Source organism: Meriones unguiculatus, chromosome 18 (genome assembly GCF_030254825.1).
Source record: "Meriones unguiculatus strain TT.TT164.6M chromosome 18, Bangor_MerUng_6.1, whole genome shotgun sequence".
NCBI lineage: Eukaryota > Metazoa > Chordata > Mammalia > Rodentia > Muridae > Meriones > Meriones unguiculatus.
Window position 1 is genome coordinate 15,309,766 of NC_083365.1, and position 23,549 is coordinate 15,333,314.

Here is a 23,549-nt window from a genome sequence, read left to right on the forward strand (position 1 = left end):
GTGCCAGCATCTATTTCTACTATTACAAACAGAAACGAAAGCCTCGGGAAAACGTGCAAAACTGTACAAGTATTTTACGTACTTCCTTCAATATACACCATTAGGGGGCCATAAAGGAAGGCGTCACAGCCCAAGGCTGCTTCTACTATTAATAACAACAGCAATAGGTAATACTTGCTGAGACTCTGCTCCCGACACTAATCCACCAGAACAAGTCTACATTTGCTTACTACCTTAAGAAAACCTTCTTCTCTGCTGTGCTCAAATATTCTCAACAAGAGTGATTTAAGGGAGAAAGGGCTTATTCTGGCTCAAAATGCCAACAGTAAGGAAGCCACAGTGAGAAACCGCCAGTCACAATATGCCCACAATGGAACAGAGAGATGAATGCGAGCTGCTTTTTCTACTTACACAGCCCAGGAGCCCAGACAGGAATGGCTTCCAGTCTCCTTTTACCTCAATGCAATCAAGACAGGGGTGCCCAGAGGCCTATATCCCAGGTGTGAAAGTTGTTTTCTTTCTTCAGAAGATGAATATATAGCTTGGGCTGAGCCCAGAGTATTTCTATCTAACTATCCTTAGGTCTAGGCCTGGATACTTCTAACCTCCATACAATCTAATCGTCTACAAGCCTGGACTGTGAAGGCTTCAGCTTCCAGCCTCTGACTGCAAACCTAGGCCTAGAAGGTTTTAGCCTCCAAGACTTACTACTAAATCTACCCTTTCTACTTTCTAGTTCTTTCTGGCTCAAAACTTTTCTCCAAGATTAAAAGTGGCTTCTCTCTGCTTTTTACTTTTCACACTTTTTCTGCTTGGAAAAACTGCCTCTGAACCTCAAGAACTAAACTGTACTGTACTCCCCAACTCTACTTTTAAAAAAAAATTTTTTTTTAAGATTTATTTATCATGTACATTGCCTGCATGCATGTCTACAAGACACAAGAGGGCACCAGATCTCAATATAGATGGTTGTGAGCCACCGTGTGGTTGCTGGGAATTGAACTCAGGACCTGGGGAAGTGCAGCCAGTGCTCCCAACCTCTAAGCCATCTCTCTAGCCCCTCTGTGCTGCTCTTAAGTAGCTTCTCTTTCCTGTCTGTTCTCATGAGAGTTGGGTATAGCCTATCTCTGACTCATTCTGTCAAATCTTTCTCTGATTTATCACTTTGTCTGCCCCTCAATTACGTCACTGTTTGGGATTAAAGGTGTGCTATGTCTGTATTCCACCAGAGCTATTAAAAGTGTATACTAAAGGTGTGTCTGCATTCCAGCTGGATCACAAAGACCTAGGTCTTTGGATGTGATCCCTTGCCAGAGTAGTCAAAAATTCCATTATAGTAGGTAATTCTAGATTCTGTGAACTGATAATTAACTGTAATCACCACAGGCAGTTATTTTTATCTCAATTATAGATAAGGAACACACGCAGAGAAAGACTACGTAATTTGACTAATAGCCCACAACAGTGAGTAGAAGAACTGAGACTCAAACTCAGGGAGCCTGGCTCTCTACTATACTGAAACAGTACGGGAACTGTCGGCCCTGAGAAGTAAGTATGGTCAAAGGCTAGGAAGCAACTCAGTTGTAGAGTACTTGCCTAGTATGCACAGAGCCCTAGATTCATTCCCCAGCAATACCAAAACAAAATAGTCACGCTCAGTTTAATTTGAAAGTAGAAATGAAGAAACGTCAAGATTCACTTTCCTGTAGTCATCTGCATCTTATTATATCTGCCATGTGTCCCACAACTACAGTGGAGTTCTGCACTTACACTTTCATAGGTCTCACACCGTTTGTACTCTGGGTATGAAGCGAGATCAAGGCTTGTCACTCATCTGGCACTGATTTCTGGTTCCTCTACCTACCTGTCTATTCATTTTTATGGGGTTTCATTCCTTTTGACTTAGTCAATAGAACTCAAGATCACCCATAGCATGGATGTAAAAGAAATGAGTAGGTGAACAAACGTTTTTGACAAGTCTCACCTAGTACAAGACAATATTGAGGCTTGTTTTCTAGGAGTTTTTCTACTGTTTTATGAACCTAAAAATGTTGTCTGCCCTAGCAGTGGGTAGATTTTATTGCAAAACTGGATTACTGGGCATAATTTAGCAGAAAATAAACCTTGAAAGAGTCTAAAATGTAAAGCTTAAAGCTATGATCCTTCCCAAACTCTCGCCAGCACCCTAATGCGTTCTCATATTGGGAGTCTGACAAGAGGGAAATCCTAACAGCAAAAAGAATCGCAAAAGGGAAGCGCTGACCGACTAGAAAATCACTAAAGAAAAAAGCACAGCATGCTAATACAGAGCTGTTTTGAGCATCAAAGGAAGAAGCTAAAAGATGTGGGGCAGCAGGAGGAACACAAACTGAAAAAGTTCTCCTTAATTAGCTGCAAAGTAACCTACAGGACAAGAACATGCCAGAAAACACACTGAAGAACCTTAAAATTAGAAGGCTCCAGAGGAAATTCTCTACCAGGAACCTTATTAAGTTGAACAGCCATTCTATCACTGTGTAAAAAAACATTCTTACTAATGCATCGGTGGCAAGTTATCTCCTCAAAGTGGTAAGAGAGGAGGAGGAACTGGGTTTTATCTGCCTATCCAACCCCTTTTTCTGGGACTCTAATACCTTTCAACTCAATAACCTTTCAAGTCTAAGATCATCTGTAACATAGATGTAAAAGAAATAGGTAATAAAATAAAGGTATTTGATAAGACTTAGCTAAGAGCAGGTGAGAAGGAAGAGGAGGAGGTGGTCAGCCCAGTACCACCAAAGAGAAGGGGAAAGAAAAATGCCAACTTATTGCAGAGACATGTTTGCTTAAAGAAGCATTTGCTTTTGCAACGTTCTGATGCTGTGCACTACAAAAAGTTTCTCTTCATTGAACACATTTCACAGAGAAATGCAGATAAAAATATGTAGTCAACAGCCATGACCAACTTGCCCTACAAGTTTTCATAAGACTTATAATTAAGGTCCTGGCAGTAACCAGATAAAAAGGAAAACTTTTAAAGTTATATTACAATCTTTCACGTGGATACGACATATGTAAATCACCACATATTTATTAATTTTCCTTCTGAAGAATTCAGCAACCACAGATTTTCTACTTTTTACTACAAAAGCAATAGGGTATACATAGTAAATAAACATTAGAAATAAAAAATTTAGCAAGGCAGTGGTGGTGCATGCTTTTGATCCCAGCACTTGGGAGGCACAGGCAGGAGGATCTCTGAATTTGAGGCCAGCCTGGTCTACAGACTGAGTTTCAGAACACTGACAAGTACACAGAGAAACCCTCTCGAAAAACAAAAAACAAAAACAAAAGAAAGAAAATTTATCAATAGTTCAACCATCCAGGCTCAATTACCTTTGTTGTTTTTTAAAAAAAATTATGTTTCAGAAGCTGAGGTTGTAGCTCAGTGGTAGAGCCCTAGCTTGGCATGCATAAGATCCTGAGCTTGATCCCAAGACCCAAACAACAACAAAACTACATGCTTCAAACCTTCCTTTAATACATATTTCCAGCTGCAGTGGGTGGCAAAAAATGCCTACAGTCCTTGTACTTATGAGCCTTACGCAGGAGAATCATAAATTTGTGGCTAATACGGGTTACAAAGTGAAACGCTAACTTAGAAACAAACAAAACCTACTCTCTTAAAGCTATCTGTGACGATACATTCTCAGTAAAAAAATTCACATTCATGTAGAATATATGAGCCTAAGTCTTCTATCTTTTTATGTGTTATTTGCCTCATAATGTTTGTCCTTTGCCATCACCTAGGCTTTGGTGGCTTGTTACTTTATATGATGCCAATTTCACTTTATATGATGCCTCCCATACTGAGTTTTCAGGTTAATCATTACAACTTCTAAGCTCTACAATTATACAGAAATTTATTTTACTAGGATCTTTATTACAGTAGCATGTTGTACATAAGAGCAAAAAAAGCAAACAAATTCAATGAGTGACTAAAAAGTAAAGCATCCTGTCTTTGTAAGATTTCTGCATTTGTTGTGTGATAGCACACCAGCGTGTTCATGAGCACATATGTATGGAAATCAAAAGTGGGGGAGGCTGTGGGCATATAGTTATTGTGTAATTAAAATGCTGCTTTTTGTAACCCCCGCCCCCACATCTGGTTGCAGTCCTTGTTCTGAGAATCTGACTCAATGTTCTGTTAATTCAATTGTCCCCTTGATGTGCCAATAAAGCATCTTACAGCCAATCACTGAGCAGGGGAGAGAACAGGCTAGACTTCCTGCCAGCCACAGGAGGAGGACTTAGAAGGGGAAGTGGAAGGGTCCGACCACGGGCAGAAGTCCACGAGAGAAGACCAAGTATCTCTAGGATACACTGGGAGAAGACCAAATTAATTCAGAGAATTAAGAATAGAGTAATAATAGCTCGACATAGTGGTGCACGCCAGTATTCCTGGGACCTGGGGAGGTAGAGGCAGGCAGATCTCTGTGAGTTCAAAACCAGCCTGGTCTACAAAGAGAGTCCAGGACAACCCTATCTTGAAAAACAAACAACAACAACAAAAGAATAGAGTAATAACTCCTCAGTATTGTATTGTAAAAGTTGATTTAGAAAATAATAAGAGTCTCAATTAGTAGGGTGATAGCCCGATTAAGAGAGGAACTGAGAAACAAACACAATTTTATAAAAATAACCTCAACTGGAAGGAGGAGCCAGAGAGATGACTTGGCAGTTAAAATCACTTGTTGCTCTTGCAGATGATCCAGGTTCCCTTCCCAGCACCCATATGCAAAGTTTAATTCAAATGTTTTAATTCCAGTTCAAGGAGATTTGATGCCCTCTTCTGGTCTTTGCAGGCACTGCATTCACATGGTACACAAACCACACAAGCACTCATATACATAAAAGTAAATACATCTTTTTAAAAAGGTGTATGACCAAATAAATAAATAAATAAATAAGTAAGTAAAAAGATGTATGACCCTTCAGAGACGAAGTTTAGGCATTTTCAGGAAACCTGGCATGTTACATGGATGCTGGAATCCCAATGCAGGTCCTCATGATTGTACAACAAAAGTTCATAACTACCGAGGCATCTCTCCACGCTGACATAACAAGTTTTAATTTGTAATTAAAATTATATATATACACACACACATTATCATTATTATTATTATTATTATTCCTGTATGTGTGTATCTGTCACATGTATGCAAGTAACTGTTCAGGCCAAAGAGAGCATCAGATCCCCTAGAGCTGAAGTTACAGGTAGTTGCAAGCTACCCAGGTATTGGGACCCAAACTCAAAGCTCTCTGAAAGAGCAGCAAGTGCTCTTCAACACTGAGTCATCTCTGTAGCCTCATTTGTAATCATTTCACGAACTGGTAAGGCAGTCATGGTAATTACTGGAATTAGACTGTTCTTTTGGGTTTTTTTGTTGTTTTGATTTTTTGAGATATGTTTTTCTGTGTTATGTTAGCCTTATCTGTCCTAGGTTTGTAGACCAGGCTGGCCTCGAACTCAGAGATCTGCCCTCCTCTGACTCCCTGAGTGCTAGGATTAGAGGCATGTGCCACCACTCCTGGCAATTAGATTGTTCTTTAGCATATGTAATTTCTGTGACTGCAGGAAGATTAAAACTAAGAGTAAATACTTTATTTCTGTATGATTATATCCAACAGCAGTTTCTAATACAACATGGAATATATGAAAATTAAACTTCCTTTTTATTGTTGTTAAAAATTTTACAAATACTGTAATATATGAAAAACTGGACGGGTTCTAATGTAAAATGTGTTATCTTAACAGCCTAAAATTTTCATGAAGGATATTAACAATAACCCATCAATATGGACAATATAGCAAATGATTTTTATTTTGGTATTTCAGTTACCATATTATTTGTTTCTAGGAAATGGGGTATTATAAGTATGGATATATATATATATATATATATATATATATATATATATATATGCAAATCTAAACAGTTCAGCTTTTAATTTGCATTCTTTTACAGAACTTATAGTAATGTCAGTACCTCAATTTAAGGCTCTCAGAGAGTCTTTCAGCTTCTTCAACAGCTTTTTTGATGTTTGCAGGTCCAAGTATTGAAAGATAATAATCCTAAAAATATATAAAAAACATGCCACACTGTTAGTATGGGGCACAGTTACAGCACTGACGTTATGTAAAACACTAAACTGTTGTGCCTAAAGAAAAGAAAGTTTACATGAAAGCACAAGTGTTTGTTTTTAACTTGCAACCTATATAAACGAACAACTTATTGTCCAAATGTCACAAAAGTATCTTTATAACATGAGAATGCACAAAACCCACTATATAATACATTTACTTAAGATGGCAGTAAGTATAAACACTATTCTTACTAATTAGAAATAAATGCTGAAGAGGAGAATTTTGGACAGCAAGTCAATTTTTTTTCTTACATATATGCGATGCACTAAGTTCCTTTTCTCCAGTCTCAAAAGGAATAAAGCAGATTATGCAAAGATGCATAGCTTGGGATTGACTGGCTGACTTAGGTGTTTATTTATGTGGGGAGACTGGGGCTCAGTATGTATTTCAAGCTGGCTTAGAATGTAGGAAGGATCCTCTTCCTTGACTCCCAAGTAAGAGGATCATAGGTCTGTTCCTCTATGACAGGCCATGTTTACTGCATTCAATAGAGAGACTTCTGCTTCTATCTGTAAGAGTTCCATGCCAACTAGAGCCAAGATACTTTTGGCACACAAAACAAATTTTATCCTTGAGGAAATCATGACTTTCTAAAATCAAATGGTAGAAATAGTAACATAATCTAACTCAAAAAAATTTTGAAATGGAAAGCTACTAAATGAAGTTTTTTTTTTTTTTTTAAAGTGACTACTTCAAAAGGTTACACATTATGGTCAGTGAGATTTTGCAATCAAGGCTTATTGGATCTAAGCCAGTACATGTCACTATGACTTTGTAAACAGAACCTGTAACCACAGTTAATCCCCAACAGTAGTAGTAATAATAATAATGATGACAATAAAAATGTGAGAGAAAGAGAGAGAGAGAGAAAAAGAAAGAAAGAAAGAAAGAAAGAAAGAAAGAAAGAAAGAAAGAAAGAAAGAAAGAAAGAAAGGCAGTAAGATGGACCATGAAAAGGACTCATCTTCAGCATGAGAAGTGGTCAAGAGTAGTGATAGCAAAAAAAAAAATCTGTTGTAACAGTTATCACATATCTACATATCAATCTAAACTAAAAGAAAGCATTGATTGTTTACTTTCTAATGCTTAACTATGTCAGAAAGCCCTTCACCAAGTAATACCAATAAAGGTGCAGTTTGCTCAAAATTGAATCAACTGAACATCAGAGAGTACTAGCGCAATATGTCTGAAAAGGTATAATGGGATTATTGTTGCAAACTTCTTACAGAAGCAAAACCAAAAATGTTCTCGTTTGTTTCATTTTCACCAACTCAGTTAAAAAAGCTAGTCTAACTGGGCACGGTGGCGCACACCTGTGGTCCCGCACTACAGGCAAATCTATGAGTTCAAGGTCGGCCTGGTCTACAGACAGAGCTCCAGGATAGCTAAGGTTACACAGAGAAACCCTGTCTCAAAAAAAAAAAAAAAAAAACAAAGCAAAAACCTAGCCTAAGAGGTTGCTTTATGTTACTTAAATGCTTTAAGATAGATAGATAGATAGATAGATAGATAGATAGATAGATAGATAGATAAGCAAGCTGCTGTGTTTGGAAATAGGTATTACAAACCATGAGACAACAGGCCTCTCTTATGAGTGAGGTTTCCTAGAGACAGCTACCAGCACAAACACTGTCAACAATATGACAAGTGGTAGTATAGAGAAGAACTGATTTCCACTCCACTAAAAACTCTTTACAGGTGTGCCAGTACAACTTCCTATTTTTCTCAGATTCCCCACTTAAGAAGGATAACCTGTGTGAATGTGATGGTGAACACCTTTAATCCCAGCACTCCTGAGGCAGAAGCAGGTACATCCTGAGTTTGAGACCAGCTGGGCTATATAATAAGCCCGTGTTTGTTGTTGTTGTTTTTAAAAAGGGAGGGATGGGGTTGGTGTGGGGCTGACCAATGACTATTAGATTATTAGAGGATTATCAGCAATGCTCTGAAGATTCCTAATATAACTCCAGTTTTTTACTCCTCCTCTTACTTCTCAGATGACCCTGAAAGAACTGCTCAGGGTCAAGCAGTTTTCTGTTACATCACTGTGCCCTCTCTACTATAGTTAACAGCTTTTACTTACAACTTAATCTGAAGGGGTTCAGTTACATATTCTGTCCCTACCCAATTTAAGTAGTTGTAACTATAAAACATCGAGGTAGTTTAATACTTCACATATTTGAAGTACACTAAGAAGATTAGAGTAAATGAAACAGAAGAAAAACTGTTCTAAGACAGGAGAGGTGAGGCGCTCTAGACAGAGCAAACAGGGAACCAAGCAACTGTAGCATCCCAATTAATAGCTTGGGTTAGCTGACCCTTGACAGGCAGCTTCCTAACCTGACCTTCAAAAAGAGTTCTTATCCATCAAAATTAATTCCAACATACTCAAGAAGGAACAGACAACGAAAAAGCTAATTCCAATCTTGCCAAAAGAAAAACAACAACACACTACTAAGTTCCAAACGTAAAGCAAACATACATAAAATCAGTTCAATAATAGACCAATCAGCCAATCAGTGGCTACCAAAGCTAAGTAAGCTTCAAGCCTTCAAGAATTTCCCTCAGAGAGTACTGGACGGAGTGGTTTGGGAGCGGAGGTCTGTGACATACAACCCACAGGGCACACGTGGATGGCAGAACAACCTGGGGGGAATCAGTTATCTTCCACCCTGTCGGTCCAGGGACTTGAATCAGGTCATTGGGCCTTGCAGGAAGCCATCCTATCAGCCATCCCACTTTAAAAGAAATTTCACATGAACATTTTAAATAGTGTTTGACTTTAGGCAGGCTCTGGCTTCTTAATCGACAGATAAATGTGCCTTTAAATATTAAAAGATGTTTTCTCCCATGGCAGGACTAATTCAGCCATTTATGGACGGGCAGATGAATCCCTAAGTGTAAAGGGACACTGCTCTAAAACCCAGTAAACGATTAGCATAATTTTGCTGGTAGAAGAAATAATCTACTACCATTAGCTTGGCCATTAGAGCATCTCTCTTTACTAAGAAATTTCATCATTCACAGTATTTTGGGGAACTTCAAATAAGAAAAAAATCTGGTCCTTCTGTAAGTCAACTTTTTCATTACAGAACAAAGTAAAAGGCTATTAAGTATCAAGAACTAACAGTGCCACTGTAACCTACAAAACAAAGTATCAGTATTATTTTTAAATGGCCGAGCATGATGGTGCATTGTTGAAATTCCAGTACTTTGGAAAAAAGGCAGGGGGCTGTAAGCTCCCGGCCAGTATGGCTATGAGACCCTCTCAGGCAAAGAATGGTTCCTTTGTGGAGTAAGAAATCTCTAGGCAGGACTTTGCTACTTCTATGTGATAACAAAGTCATTTCTAAGGTGGAAGCACTAACATAGCATTCTTCCTATTCTTTAACACCATCTATATATTATTTTGCCTGTTTCTAGGACAACTGAAATATAAACATTCTTTCTTTCCACACCAATCCCCAGCTGTCAGTTTCTCTAAACCATGACTGCTGTCTCTTTCTTTTCATTCCTTCAGAACTTCCTAAACAGATTAAGAAAAACAAAAACAAACAAACAAAAAACATGAAGAGACATTGAAGTCTTGCCCTTAATTCTAAAGCCGTATCTAATGCAGCCCCAATGTCAACCAAATAAAAAGGCTGGCACAAACACTTAAACTCCTGGCCTTAAGGCACAGCTGAAAACACATCGTTACAAATATGTTAGCTTTTATTTATGTCTGTGCTGTCTGAATATACAACAGCAGGTCAGCAGGACCCCAAGGATGGGATGCTGGACACGGGGAAATGGAGTCAGAAGCATCTGCAAGCCACCTGACATGGGTGCTGGAAACAGAACTTGGGTCTCCTGCACAAAGCACTCTTAACTGCTGAGCCATGTCTCCAGCCCCTTTGCTTCAGTGACACAGAATCTCACTGCGGTGTCCAAGTGAACACCTGGAACTCTTGGGCTCACACAGACTAAAGGCAAGAGCCGCTGCACCCAGCTATTTTTTTCTCATTTAGTGCGGGAATGAACTCAATCCCTCCATTTGGTCTAGCACTAATTTATTACAACATAGAGCAAACATCAGTTTCTATACTTCTATATACACATACCGATACCAAATGCATGCATGCACATTCGCAAATAATGAAATTATGTTTTGCTTTGCTTTTCCCAGCCACATGGGAGTTTAAATTTGTGCAGGTATCATGTGATCTAAATCTATTGTTATGTTGGAGATACAGCTCCTGCTTAGCATTGCCAGGCCCAAAGTTTGATTGCCAACACAAGGAGAGATGTGAGGAGGAACAAAAATTAATTTCATAGGTAATTAAAGCTTTTAGAGGAAATCAATAGCTCTATAATGCAAAAGTAACAAAAATGCAAAAACTGCTATTTTTGTACCTGCTGTTGCTTGAAATCAGGTCTTTTTTTGATAAGATTATAAACTGCCACATATTTCATATAAAGCACATAGGCCTTTTCCTCATCACGATCTAGTCTGGATTCTTCTGCTGTCTTGAAGATCTTCTGAGCGCTGTGTACGTAACTTAGAAGTAGAAAGAAAATTTACAATTCTTGGTACTGGAGAAAAATACACATCATGTATAAACTCTGCAGATGACACTGGTAAAATAAATGTCATTATTTAGGTTGTATTGCTTCACACAATTACAAGTTATATCCTCCCTCTGGCGTTAGGCTAGTCTGAAGGGATAAGCCATACCCTGGTAGAAAGGAATGACTATGTTAGGTCTGACCTGTATGTTATCCCTGTCCTTAGTATTTGAGAAAGTTCAAAGGTGGCTTTACTGCAAAAAAGTCAAGTAACAAGAATTAAAGTTACTTTCCTTATTACCCCAACATTACCAATTTAGTTTAAGACGTAAACCAATCTTTCTCTATTTTTTCCCTAAAAGGTATTTTTTAAAAGCCATTTTTAACAACAATGGTGTAGGTTTTTCTCTCCTCATTTTTAATAAAGTTTCTATCATTCAATGGTTAACACTGATGTTTTGTTTTCTTTCTATTTTTCACAGATTTCCTTGATAAAAATGACTCATTAAAATGCCCCTGTACCTACACAGGTCTCTTTAGCTTTGTCTTATTGGTTCATTTGCGATCATGTGTCCTATTTACCTCCAATCAGAGAATACCCTCTGCTCCCCTTGCTCTCTGAGATCCACTTTTCCTAAGTCTGAGGAATGTGGTAGCTAATTCCACCTTTCTTTCTAAAACTTTATTTCCATCTAAATAATAATACAATTACTTATTAATCTCTAAATCTCTTTTGCTGGTGAAAATAAATTTGAATGCAAAATTCTCTTACTGTTCTCTATTCCTTAACTACTAAAGCTGACAATTTTAAGGACAACCTATTTTTAGCAAATTTATATTTCCAGCAAGTATCAGAATCAGTGTATCACTAGACCATGAGAGTTTAGAACCTCTCCTGGAAAGGAACATTGCTCCACCTGTGCTTTAGATGGCATGTAAACCTGGAGAAGTAAAAACATACAAATCATTAAGTTAATGATTCTATCAAATTGGAACAAAAGAAAACCTACAGAATACTAATGTTTCCATCTTTGGGATTCTACTGCTGTGATGAAACACCACGACTAAAGCAACTCAGGGAGGAAAGGGATTATTTGGCTGACACATTCCTAGTCACTGTCCATCAAAGGAAACCAAGGCAAGAATTTAAACCTGCTGGGAATCTAGAGGCAGGCGCTGATGCAGAAGCAATGGAGGGGTGCTGCTTACTGGCTTGCTCCTTGTAGCTTGCTCAGACTGCTTTCTTATAGAACACAGGACCACCAGCCCAGAGGTGTCATTACCCTCACTGGACTGGGCTGAGCTTCTCCCATCAATCACTAAGAAAATGCCCCACAGGCTTGTCTTCCTACAGCCTGATCTTATGGAGGCATTGCTTTCACTTAGGGTACCTCCTCTCCAATGACTTTAGCTTGTGTTATCATAAAACTAGCCAGGATAACTAGACAAAAACAACAACAACAAAATAGTCACAGCCCCCTCTTGTAATCAGAGAAATACTCTGCTAGCACCCTAACTTGAATGTGTACTATACGAGAATAAAGGCAATCTTTAACAGTTATATCGTTTTATGAGAAAAAAAATAGTTCATGACAAAACGGCTCTTCTAGGCCCCCCTTTGTAAAATTTATCATATAGTTAATTTATCATCTAGTTAAAAATTTTTTTAAATTGATCAGCTAGTTATCATTCTGTTAAGACAAAGCTAAGAACTCCTGTGATTCCATTTTTTCAAATAAGCTGTAAACTGGCTTTTCATTAAATCTAAATAGTAAAAAAAAATGAAGTAAAATTAATGTGATTTAATTAAACGAGCAAAGAGCACACACTTCTTGGTGCTGGTTTTCTCAAGTTTAACTTCTGTCTTCTTATTGAGGTCTTTTAGTGAAGAACTGAGGTAGAGTTCTTTAGGAACTGAAGCTACAGCAGGCATGATGAATGATGCTTGCTTTTCTACTTCAACGATGGATGGTGTAGTTCATGAAAAGTAGTTGTTTCCTAAAACAAAACAAACAATTCCATTAATTATCTTCATCAGAAAGATGAAGATATGTTTCAGAAAATGAAACCCCAGGACTAGGAATGCAGCTCGGTGGCAAGGTGGCGTGCACAGCTCTGGCGTCACACTCACATGCCACATCAAACAAACACCAAGCAAAAACGGCAGTATGCTGTCAGGCATGACGGAGCAACTGGGAGACTGAGGCAAAAGGATGAGTTAATCACCAATCTGGCTACCCAGTAAGACTCTGTATTCAAACAAAAACTAACACCCACCACTTAATGATATCCTTCCCAGCAGGGTTCATTTTAAATTATCTTGAATATCTATTCTGGAAGTTATATAAACACACACACCCCTATGGTATAAATATTTATTTTTCAAATGTTTATTAACTAAATTGATTAATCTTATTATTTAATCTTATCAAAAGTACAGAATAGTAAGAGCTTTTTAGTATTTTTTAAAAGATTTATTTTTATGTGCACTGATGTTCTGCCTGCATGTATGTCTGTGTGAAGGTGCCAGATCCTCTGGAACTGGAGTTCCAGTTGTGAGCTGCCATGTGAGCACTGGGAATTGAGCCCGGGTCCTCTGGAAGAGCAACTAGTGCTCTTAACCCCTGAGCCAACACTCTAGCCCCTGAGCTTTTATATTACTGCCTGTTAAAACTACACTGTGTACATATTATAGGTAAAATCTTCAACCTGAAATATATTGTTTTCTTCTTGATATCAGTTCATAAAAAAAAGTTGTAGGCAGAACCAGGTTTATACGAAACACTATTATTTCTGCTTCTGCCAGAAAACACTCCTATACTTTGGTTTACTCTGAGAGTCTTCGATGGTCTGTGACAGTCTGTTTCTTGGTATGCTAATTCCGACCAGTAGAAAATATGGAGAAAAAAATGAAAATAGGAAGACTGTCAAGGCATGTACCAATTAAACTGTGTGACTATTCATAAAGACACTTGTCAAGAGCCATTCTAGTTGGGGAAGTTCAGTAGGCATGTGAGCTTGCTGGAATATAACCCAGTATTTTGTAAGGTCTGTATTGTGATGCACCCCAAAATTGCTTCCAGCCTCTCACACCCATTTTTTTTCTGTGCTGCCGCATCTCTCAAAAATCTGGCATGGTGTGAACCCTCACTTCCTGAACATTTACCCACTCTGATTGAACAAACCTCCTACGGGATCTTTCTGAAGATGTACTGCTGTTCAGATGAAAAGATGATTTCATAATTCCTAGTAATGACTTTATAGTATCCCTGATTTGATTCAAACAATTTAAGATGTTAGACAACTGATAGAAAGCTTACAGCTACAATAAATACCTCTGTGGACCTCTAGCTGCCAAGTGTATATACCTCCCTAGGAGCCAGGCTTGAGGCAGATTTGTGGCTTCAGATAAGCTTTCACTCTGAAGATGGAACCACAAATCCTGGTACACACCATAAATACAGGCAAGTTGGCCTGAACTTCCCATGAACCCAGAAAATAATGGGATTACCAGGAAACGTCTAAATTAAGTACAAACCTTAATGTCAAAATATACATGCTCTTCCACGGTAATTCCTTATGTCTTCTTAGTTTATTACATAAAATACTGTTGTTTTAAATTTACTTTGTATCTTGGAATGTAAGACTAGATATAGAAATGTTTAGCTTAGTACTGAAACTAAAATCCTTCCCATTGTAATGGTTTTTATCTGTCTCAGTGATAAATCTTTTTGACTACGAGGTAATTATTTCTCTGATGTAGAGAGCTTTTGCTCAGGATAAAAGAAGTGTAACCAGGACAATAAAGTTTGTTGGGGCCATTTGCCTAATCCAGTCTTTCTCTTGAGTGTGAGTGAGTGTGTGTGTGGTCTATTTTCTATCTCTCTCCTATTTCTTATTCCCCTGTAGATTCACAAAAAAAGCTAACAGACTCAGGGCTTTGCCATCAGTCCCCTCAAATAACCAGACATACTTTAGCCTATGGAGATCTCCTGAGGAGGTTCAGCCTGTGGAAGCTCATCCCTAAATCAAAGGCCCTCATACTCACTCACACACACATGTTCGCGCGCGCACGCACTATGGCTTTTGACTAGAAGCCACTTCTCACAACCATAACTGCAGAGGGAAAAAAAAAATGGTCAGTTTAAGCTTTCCTTATCAATGGTAGAACAGCCTGTCCTGAGCAGAGGGGAAACCTTGTCTCCCTACTCTCTTCCCTGTCCTTTAATCAACTGTTGTTACTGGCTGCCTCTGCACTCTCCGATTTTAAAAGTTTGTTTTTTTTTTTTTTTTTTTTTTTTTATCTAGGTACAGAGCACAAGAAAGAGACGTCAGTCATTGACTGATCCCAAATGAAGAGAAAAACGTCAGTCACCAATTCTGACTGACCCCAAACAAGACAAAGACCCCCAATTGCCAATGCTGTGCTGTTTATCTTAGCAGTGTTCTGTGGATGCCAGGGCGGGACTCCCAGCAGATACCCAGAGATGGAGCAGGTAGATCAAAGCACCCCATGTAGAGTCTTGGTAAGATCCTAAGTGTCAGCACACTGTCACTATATGAAAACATGGGTGACCTGACTAACCTTGTGTGTGGTCTTCTGTCATGCGCAACTAGTCACAATTTGAATTAAAAGCTACATTAACACATTTAACTGCAACTTTATTTTTTCCATCACTTCTCTATGCTCTCTAAATGATACATCAATTCAATTTAATTATATCAATGGAGACCAACAAACATACTAAAAGACTGAACGGGGGTAGGAGTAGAGAGATGGCTCAAGAGGTTAAGAGCACTGACTGCTCTTCCAGAAGACGAGTGTTCAATTCCAAGCACCCACACGGTAGCTCACAACCATCTGTAATACCCATTCCAGAAGATCCAACACCCAAATGGTTTGTATATATACACATAGGCAAAACAGCAATACATATAAAAATTTGTGATTTTTTTAAAAAAGTTTTTTGAAAAGTTTCTTTGTGAAGCCCTGCCCATCTCGGAACTCTGTAGACCAGGCTGGTTTCAAAGATACACCTGCCACTGCCTACCGAGTGTTAGGATTAAGGACATGCACCACCAGCATCTGGCTTAAAAAAAAAAAAAATGTTCTTAAAGGCTGATTAAAGTACAACTTAAGGAACTAGTCTTAGTTCACTTACATGAAATTCCAAAAGCACTCCAGTTTCCCTTGATTCTAGTCATTCCTCTATTAAACACTAATACTTTATGAATACTTGAATTTCAATATTCGAATTTCAATTCTGTTAGCAATATATTTTTACAAAAACATTTTCCTCTAAAAATCCAATTTTTACCACTTTCCATTTTCTGTTTACTTCTGTCTTCTGTTTACATTCATCTGTAAAGGCATGTTAAACTAAACTGTAACTGATAACCTGAAATGTATGAAATTAGAAACCACAATCTCACATATAAAAACTTTGTACATTTTACTTCCTGTTTTGAATCCTGTGGCTATAAAGTTATGGTCTCTGGATACACCATCACTTCCAAATGGGTCAACTGGCATTGGACATGTCCTTCTACTGAGGTATCAATCTATTAACAATATACCACCAAACCAACTAAGAACATCCATTAAGTAAAGGGATGACAGGGATCCCTTGTACTGTCTCATTCTCATAGTACACAGACACTAAAATCATTAGTTTTGTATCGATGCAAAGTCACAAGCAGATTTACCTTGCAAATGCAAGCCCTGTACTAAAGGATGGCTGTTCACCTGAGGATGAACACTTTAGTTCAAAAGGAGGCGTCTGATCCCTTGGAACTGGAGTTACAGATATGGTTGCTGGGAATTGAACCTGGGTCTTCTGGAAAAGCAGTCAGTACTCTTAATCACTGACCCATCTCTTTAGCCCCTGAAACTTGAATCTTCAAAAGAATGTGCAAATCATCTCAGATAGATAATTTAAAAAATCAAGTCACTAGCTAGTTTAAAGTTAAATTTAAACACTCATAAATATCATGCTATATAAAGTGTTGCTTTTAGAAGCTGAAGGATTAGAATACGATATATTCACACGAGGCTTAAAAAAACTAGTAAGAAACAAAACCGTAAACAGTGGAACAAAAAATAGCAGATGGTGTTACAAATAAAAACATTAAGAAGGAAAACTATCAGCAACGGAAATTAGAAGTAATCAGAAAGAGATCGTACATATCTTCTCGGTGAAGATGGCTTTGATGGAGATGACGAATAATGTGAGGTCAAGAAACCCAGTACACCTCTAGGAATCAGCTGCCAGAGAGAATGGTCAAGCAACCACGAGGCAGTGAAGTGACAGAAACAGCCTCCACACAGATCATAAAAGGACGTAAGTCTTTACCTCGTTTTCTAAAGGTAAAGAGGTTCTAAAGGAGTTGTGTAATCCCAACTAACAAGAGCACAAAGATGGACTGAAAAAAAGAAAATCCTAGTTGTCTACTGTAATGTTTTGCAATGATGGTAGAGAAAGACGGGTGGAGGCGGAACCAGGGCAACAGAAATGGAGGAGAGGAAGCAAATATAAGAAACCCTGCAAAGACTTGCCACATTATCAAATACAGCATGGAACGATATCACTGAAGTCTTTAGCAATGGCTTTTTGGGCAAATAAATACATGAAAAAAAAAAAATATATATATATATACACATATCCCCTCTTTCGAGAGAGGGTCTTTCTATGAAGTCCAGACTGGCCTTGAACATATAACCCAGGAAATTATGCTATACTGGAAAAAAAAGGACTAAACTAAAGCAAACAAAGTAGCCAGATGTACTTGCCTGAAATCCCAGCACTCCTGAAGTAGGAGAACTGAGAATTCAAAGCCAGCCTGACCTACAAAGCAAGACAATGTTTCAAAACAAAACAAGAACTTGATGGCTCACATGTCAGCAGTGCTATTCCAAATGCAGTCCAAAGACCAACACTGGCCGGGAGCTACTTCTTGCTGCATGGCAACAAAATAAGCTCGTGATAGAAAGGGAATCAAAGTCTTTCACACTCACCAGACTTCCATTCTAAGGCAAACTTCCACATTGTAAGGACAGCAATCGACTAGGCCGGGCCACATACTGCAGCCATGTCTCATCACTGAAGGTAAGGTAAAGCTGTCAATGTCTTACTCCGGTTAACGAGAACAAGTTAATACTCATGAAATAATGAGTCAACATATATATATATATATAATGTTCATATATACATATATATGTGTGTATATATATATATATAGTGTTCTACTATATATTAATATGACTCTGGTCACTAGCTAGACTCAAGGAAAGGAAAATCCAGTTCAGCTAGAAAGAGAGAGCTCCAGCCAGCCCACTTCGTCAATGCTTGCCCCTTCCTTTTCAGGGGCCAGCTTATGCTTCCCTTCTGTCTCTGACAGTTCCAGTTCTTGGAGTTCATTTCTTGGTCTGAGTTGCACAGTGCTTGTGACCCATATTGCTCATTCAGTACAGCTTTGGCCCAAAGAACAATTCGGCTGAAATCATGAGAGGTGAGGTGAGAAAGGAAACATTTCAGAAGGGAAGCACCACAGACATAAAGTGAGAAATCAGTATGGGAAAACAATGAGGAAAGTAAGGCAAACTATAGAAACAACACTAAGCAACAACTGCTGGGCTCAAAGGAGTCCACTGATATGTTGTATCCTGATTCCACCTTAATAATCCTGTCAATAGTTAATAGCTGCTAGCTAATGGTTATTAGTAAGGAAATATAGTCACAGAACGGAAGGCATGTGAAGCCATCCAGAAGTGTTTACATTTGACTTAGCAAGCAGTAAAGTCAGTAATACCTCAGCATGGCCAAAATGAGTATATACAAGCCGGATTTGAAAGAGACAGGAATAACGGAACAATACTGTGGGACAGAATAATTAGAAAAGCATTGCAGGGAAGAACAAACTAGGCCCACTGCTTTGGTGACTCCATGATTAAGACTGAGTGTTTTTACCTACTTACACTAACCCATTTTTCTTCTGTGAAAAGTGAACAATACTAATATTATTATTACTACTATTTATTATTACTATTACTTATTAATACTAAATAACAGGCATTCAGTATCAACATTGCACTGTGGTGCACGCCTACATTAGAGGCTGAAGCTCGAAGGCAGTGAGTTCAGGGATACACAAAAGACCACGTCTCAAAAACAGCACCAAACTCAAAAACCACCAAACCACACAACAAAAGTGGGAATGGGGACCCAAAACTGCATCGTAAAAACTGACCAGTGAGTAGGGAGTGCTGGCGTTTGCCTTTAATCCCAGGATGAAGGAGGCTGAGGCAAGTGGATCCCCGCGTTCCAGAACCACCAAGGCTGTTACACAGAGAAATGCTGTCTTGAAAAACAAAAATAAATAAATAAATAAATAAATAACTGATGAGTGTGAGTGTGAGTGCACCTCTCAACCTTGACAAGCCTCACACTACAGACCAGAATGAACTTTGATGTGGCACCTGCTCTACATGGTAGGAATGGTAGCATCTCTAGCCTGGCCCCTCTAGATAATAACACTCACCCTTCTAGCCCTGCCAAACACTATGTTTTGGACACTACCCAGAGTTCTAGTAAAGAAACTGCTCCTAAGAACTGCTACTTTTCAGGAAACTGAGTAGCTCAGTCCTAAGCATGCTGAGTATACAGTAAGAGGACAGTGTCTAAACAATGATGCCTAAACAGAAATGATGTTAACCTTAAAATCCCAATTTCAGGGCTGGAGAGATGGCTCAGTGGTTAGGAGCACCGGCTGCTACTACATGGCAGTTCACTCAAGTTCCAGAGAATCCAGAACCCTGCTGCTACTACATGGCAGTTCACTCAAGTTCCAGAGAATCCAGAACCCTCTTCTCACCTTCCAGGCATGTAAGGGGAATCCATATGCAGAGAAACCACCCATCCAAACTTTTTTTAAAATTCCTATTGTTTGGGAGAGTACAACATACTGTCACTGAAAATGATACTGTATCACTTTTATTCTGTGACAAAATACCTGAAATAACTTAAAGGGGGATTTTATTTTGGCTCATTACTTTGGAGGAATTTCAGTCCATCATAGCAGGGCAGGTAATGACATAGTTTATGGCAGCAGCAATGTGCTGATGCAGCAACTCTGACCTAACAGACCAGAAACGGGAGAGCTCTGAGGGAACCACAGGCTGGACCAACCTTTAAGAGGCTACTCCCAGCAACAAACTACACCAGTCCCACCCCACATCCCAAAGGCTCTATATACTTCAAAACTGGGTCTGAATTGGGTCTAAGCACCCAAAAGTTGAGTCTGGGAAGGATATTTTACAGCAAGTCTGTTTTCCTTGCTTTTATGTAGTGTGTTCTAAAACATACATAATGCTCTTTAAAACATAGATATCAGCCATTGGGAACAGTGACATGCACCTGCAATTCCAGCTACGTGGGGAGGCTGAGGCAGGAGGATCTCTTAAGCCCAAGAGTTAGAAGCCAGCCTTGGTCGCACTAAGACACTTTAAATGCACACAACAAAAAATGCATAGACATTACATACTAATAACTAAAATCAAGAGACTAAATTACCAAGGAACTGAACTTTGTTTTTCTACAGCAGATATTTTACTTAAGGCCCCAAATTAGGCATTCTTAAAAAAAAAAAAAAAACTGTAAGATTCAGGAAAGAACAGACACCACTGCAGTGATGGAAAGTAAAATACTAAGCAAAGGAAAGAATTCTAAAGAACATAAAGATATTAGAATGCTAAGGAAACGAAAGGAAAGAGGAAAGAAAAAAAAAATCTCTAGTTCCTAAGAGCAATCATATATAATTGGATTGCATTTGGTACTTCAGAGTATGTGATATATATAAAAGTTTTTGTGTGTTGTATATGCGTGTGCAGTGATGTACATACATGCTGGGTGCATATAAAGTAATTGAGACCCTTTTGCTTTAAAATGTAGGAGTCAGGGTATGGGTATAACAGAGCTTTGAAATGTATGTGCCACACCCTGGGTACCCTAGCACCAAACACACTTACAAATACAAAAATGGTATAAATCTATCATCTGATGGATACTAACCAATAGAATATTGTTGGAAGTAATGTAACAACTTCTTGCTACAGGCTTTTCAGAGACTATTTTTCTGCCTCTCAAATGTACAGTCATGAAGCCCAATGCATGTGCTGTTGAGAGTCCAATCCACACAGAGACTGGATACAGGCACTTCAGCTATCATTCCCATCTGCAACCATCATCAACAACGATCCAGGTGAATGAGCAGTCTTGGAGCACAGCCCAACTGAGCGTTCCGATAACCTAAACCCAGCTGGTTTTTAATGACAAAATAAAATGCAAATTTTACTTTCAGGCCCTTCTTGTTTTTAAAAACAAAAAAAAATCCTCTCTGCTACTTGACTGCCATGAGGTAAACAATCCTTGTAACAAACTCTTGCCACCATGAGGCTATGCTTCACCTCAGACACAAAGCAATGGGTCCAACCAAAAACCTATGGAACTATGAGCCAAAATAAATCTTCTTCCCTTTTGAGAATTAGGATACCAAGCATTTTGTGAAAGAAGTTTGATGTGTTGGCTTTATTTTACAACAGTTTTACAAAGCCATCTGTATTCCACCCCATTTATATTTTATCAACAAACAAAAGATCATAATGATTAATAAAGTTCAGGTAAATAAATCAAGTTAATGATAAAGACATCTTTAAATATTTTATTAGTTTTTCTTTTTCATTGTTATCTCAAAAAATTTAAGTATAGCAATTATTCATTACTGACAGGCTTATATTACTACTATAATATCCTTGCAAATCAATTTTAAAGATGTACCTAATAATATGGTCAAAAGAGCAGGATTATACATTTTAAGTATCTGTAGTGATAACGGCATAATTAAGATATATACTAATTATTAGTTATAATTAACTATACTTAAAGAAGCATGAATACAGCCAAATCACTTTATTGGGCCATTGCTCTATAGATTAGAAAGTACCTAAATCCAACATGACTCACATTTAACAGGGAGTCTTAAACAAGAAGAGCTGAAATTTACTCACAAAGCAGAGATCTTTAAAAAATAACGCTCGGAGCCGGGCAGTGGTGGTACAGCACTGGAAGGCAGAGGCAGGTGATCACTAAGTTTAAAGCCAGCCTGGTCTACAGAGTGAGTTCCAGAACAGCTAAGGCTACAGAGAAACCCCGTCTGGAAAAACCAAACAACAACAAAGCCACCAAAAACAAACAAAATAGCACATGTGACGGTTAATGTAGCACAATATATACAATTAAGAATACTCTACTGATTAGAAAAGAACACCCTTGCTGGGCACTGTGCTTGCTGCGTACTGTTATCACTGTTATCCAACTCTCGAGGCAGAGGGAGAAGGGTTTCTGTGAGTTCCAGACAGTCTCCTTTACTTAGTAAGATCCTGTCTTAAAAAAAACAGCAATTATGGCAAGGCGCCGTGGCGCACACCTGTAATCCCAGTACTCTGGGAGGCAGTACTCTGTGAGTTCAAGGCCAGCCTGGTCTACAAACTGAATCCAGTAGAACCAAAGCTTCACAGTGAAACCCTGTCTCGAAAAAAACAAATAAACAAATAAAAACCCAAAAATAAACAAACAAAAAACAATAATTACACCCCCCTTCAGAGAGGCATTCTTTTGATCCGGAATCCTGAAGCTTTTAATAAATATTAAACTCCTTAGACTCTGCAACACCTCTGTGAGCCAAGTAAATATTTCCTGAATGACTGGCTTGGTCAAGGTCACAAGAGTAAACTGAAAGCAAGAACTAAACATAGGAGCGGGGTCTGCAACTTCTGACAATTCCCTCGGTTTATCCGAACTGAAATTAACTTGTCAGTGTCACAAGTCTACACTCAAAGGCACATTTTAGGAAAAGAAAACCCCTTCTTTGAAGAAGCTCTAAGTGTGATGAGTTTATTTAACTCAATTCTGTACTTCACTAAAGACGTGCGTGACGGGGACACGGGGAGTAGGAAAATATGACAAGTGTCGGTAGTAAGGCCTGGGATTGCAGGTAGTACAAAACCAGACAACAGAAGGAAAAGGAAAGACGAAAGGCAGTTCTAACGCCCAAGAGAAAGGAGAACTGGTCAAGGCCACCCCCTGAGACCGTCAAACCACATCCAACTCGCTGGCCAACCGCAGGAGGGCAACGACGAGACCCGGAGTCGGGCCCTTCCTGGACCAGCCAGTTGTCTGAGGTTGTCCCACTCTCCGCGGTCAGGGCTGGTCTCCCGGATGACCAACAACTACAGGACGCCTCTCCCGGGAACGGGGACCAGAGGCAGGCCGCACTCACCGCAGCACCCGCGCTCCGCTAACGCCGGCCTCCTCGCCCGACGCCCATCGCCCACCACCCGACGGAGAACGAGCCTTCGCTCTCCGACGCAAGCCAGCGCAGCTCATCCCCTCTTCCCGATTTGCATTGCGTGGCGACGCGTCGCGCCTTAGACGTCACGGCAGGGGCAGGGCTTCCGAAGAGTCACGAAACGCCTCCTTTCTGTCCAGCGGGGAGAAAACATCGGAGCGGCCCTCTCCGGAAGGGCGAGCGCCTCACCAGGATGCGCATGCGTCGGAGGGGCGTTCTCCCTGGGCGGGACGGAAGCGCCCGTCCGGCATTTCCGGGGGTCTCGCCCGCCTCGCTTCCGGGTGGTAACGAGTTCAGCCTGTGTCACCCCGTGTGTTGAACTTTTCCGTGAGGAAGCGCTAATATTCTGGCGCCTCTCAACAGTGTATTTTTCTCCTCAGATAGGTAATTAGGGGGGAAAAAAAACGGGCAG

At 39.3% G+C, this 23,549-nt stretch overlaps 1 protein-coding gene across 1 annotated transcript in view; it reads right to left on the reverse strand.

Moving 5' to 3' along the window:
* The window catches only part of Usp8 (ubiquitin specific peptidase 8), a 55,795-nt gene extending 32,571 nt beyond the window's left edge, over positions 1-23,224 (reverse strand). The window contains exons 1-4 of the mRNA XM_021642832.2: positions 23,069-23,224; positions 12,565-12,733; positions 10,583-10,727; positions 6,030-6,115 (exon numbers count right to left, since the gene is read on the reverse strand). Coding sequence (XP_021498507.1) covers positions 6,030-6,115; positions 10,583-10,727; positions 12,565-12,668 — 335 coding nt within the window. The 5' untranslated portion in view covers positions 12,669-12,733; positions 23,069-23,224. The remainder of the gene's footprint in view (positions 1-6,029; positions 6,116-10,582; positions 10,728-12,564; positions 12,734-23,068) is intronic.
* Positions 23,225-23,549: the final 325 nt, after the last annotated feature.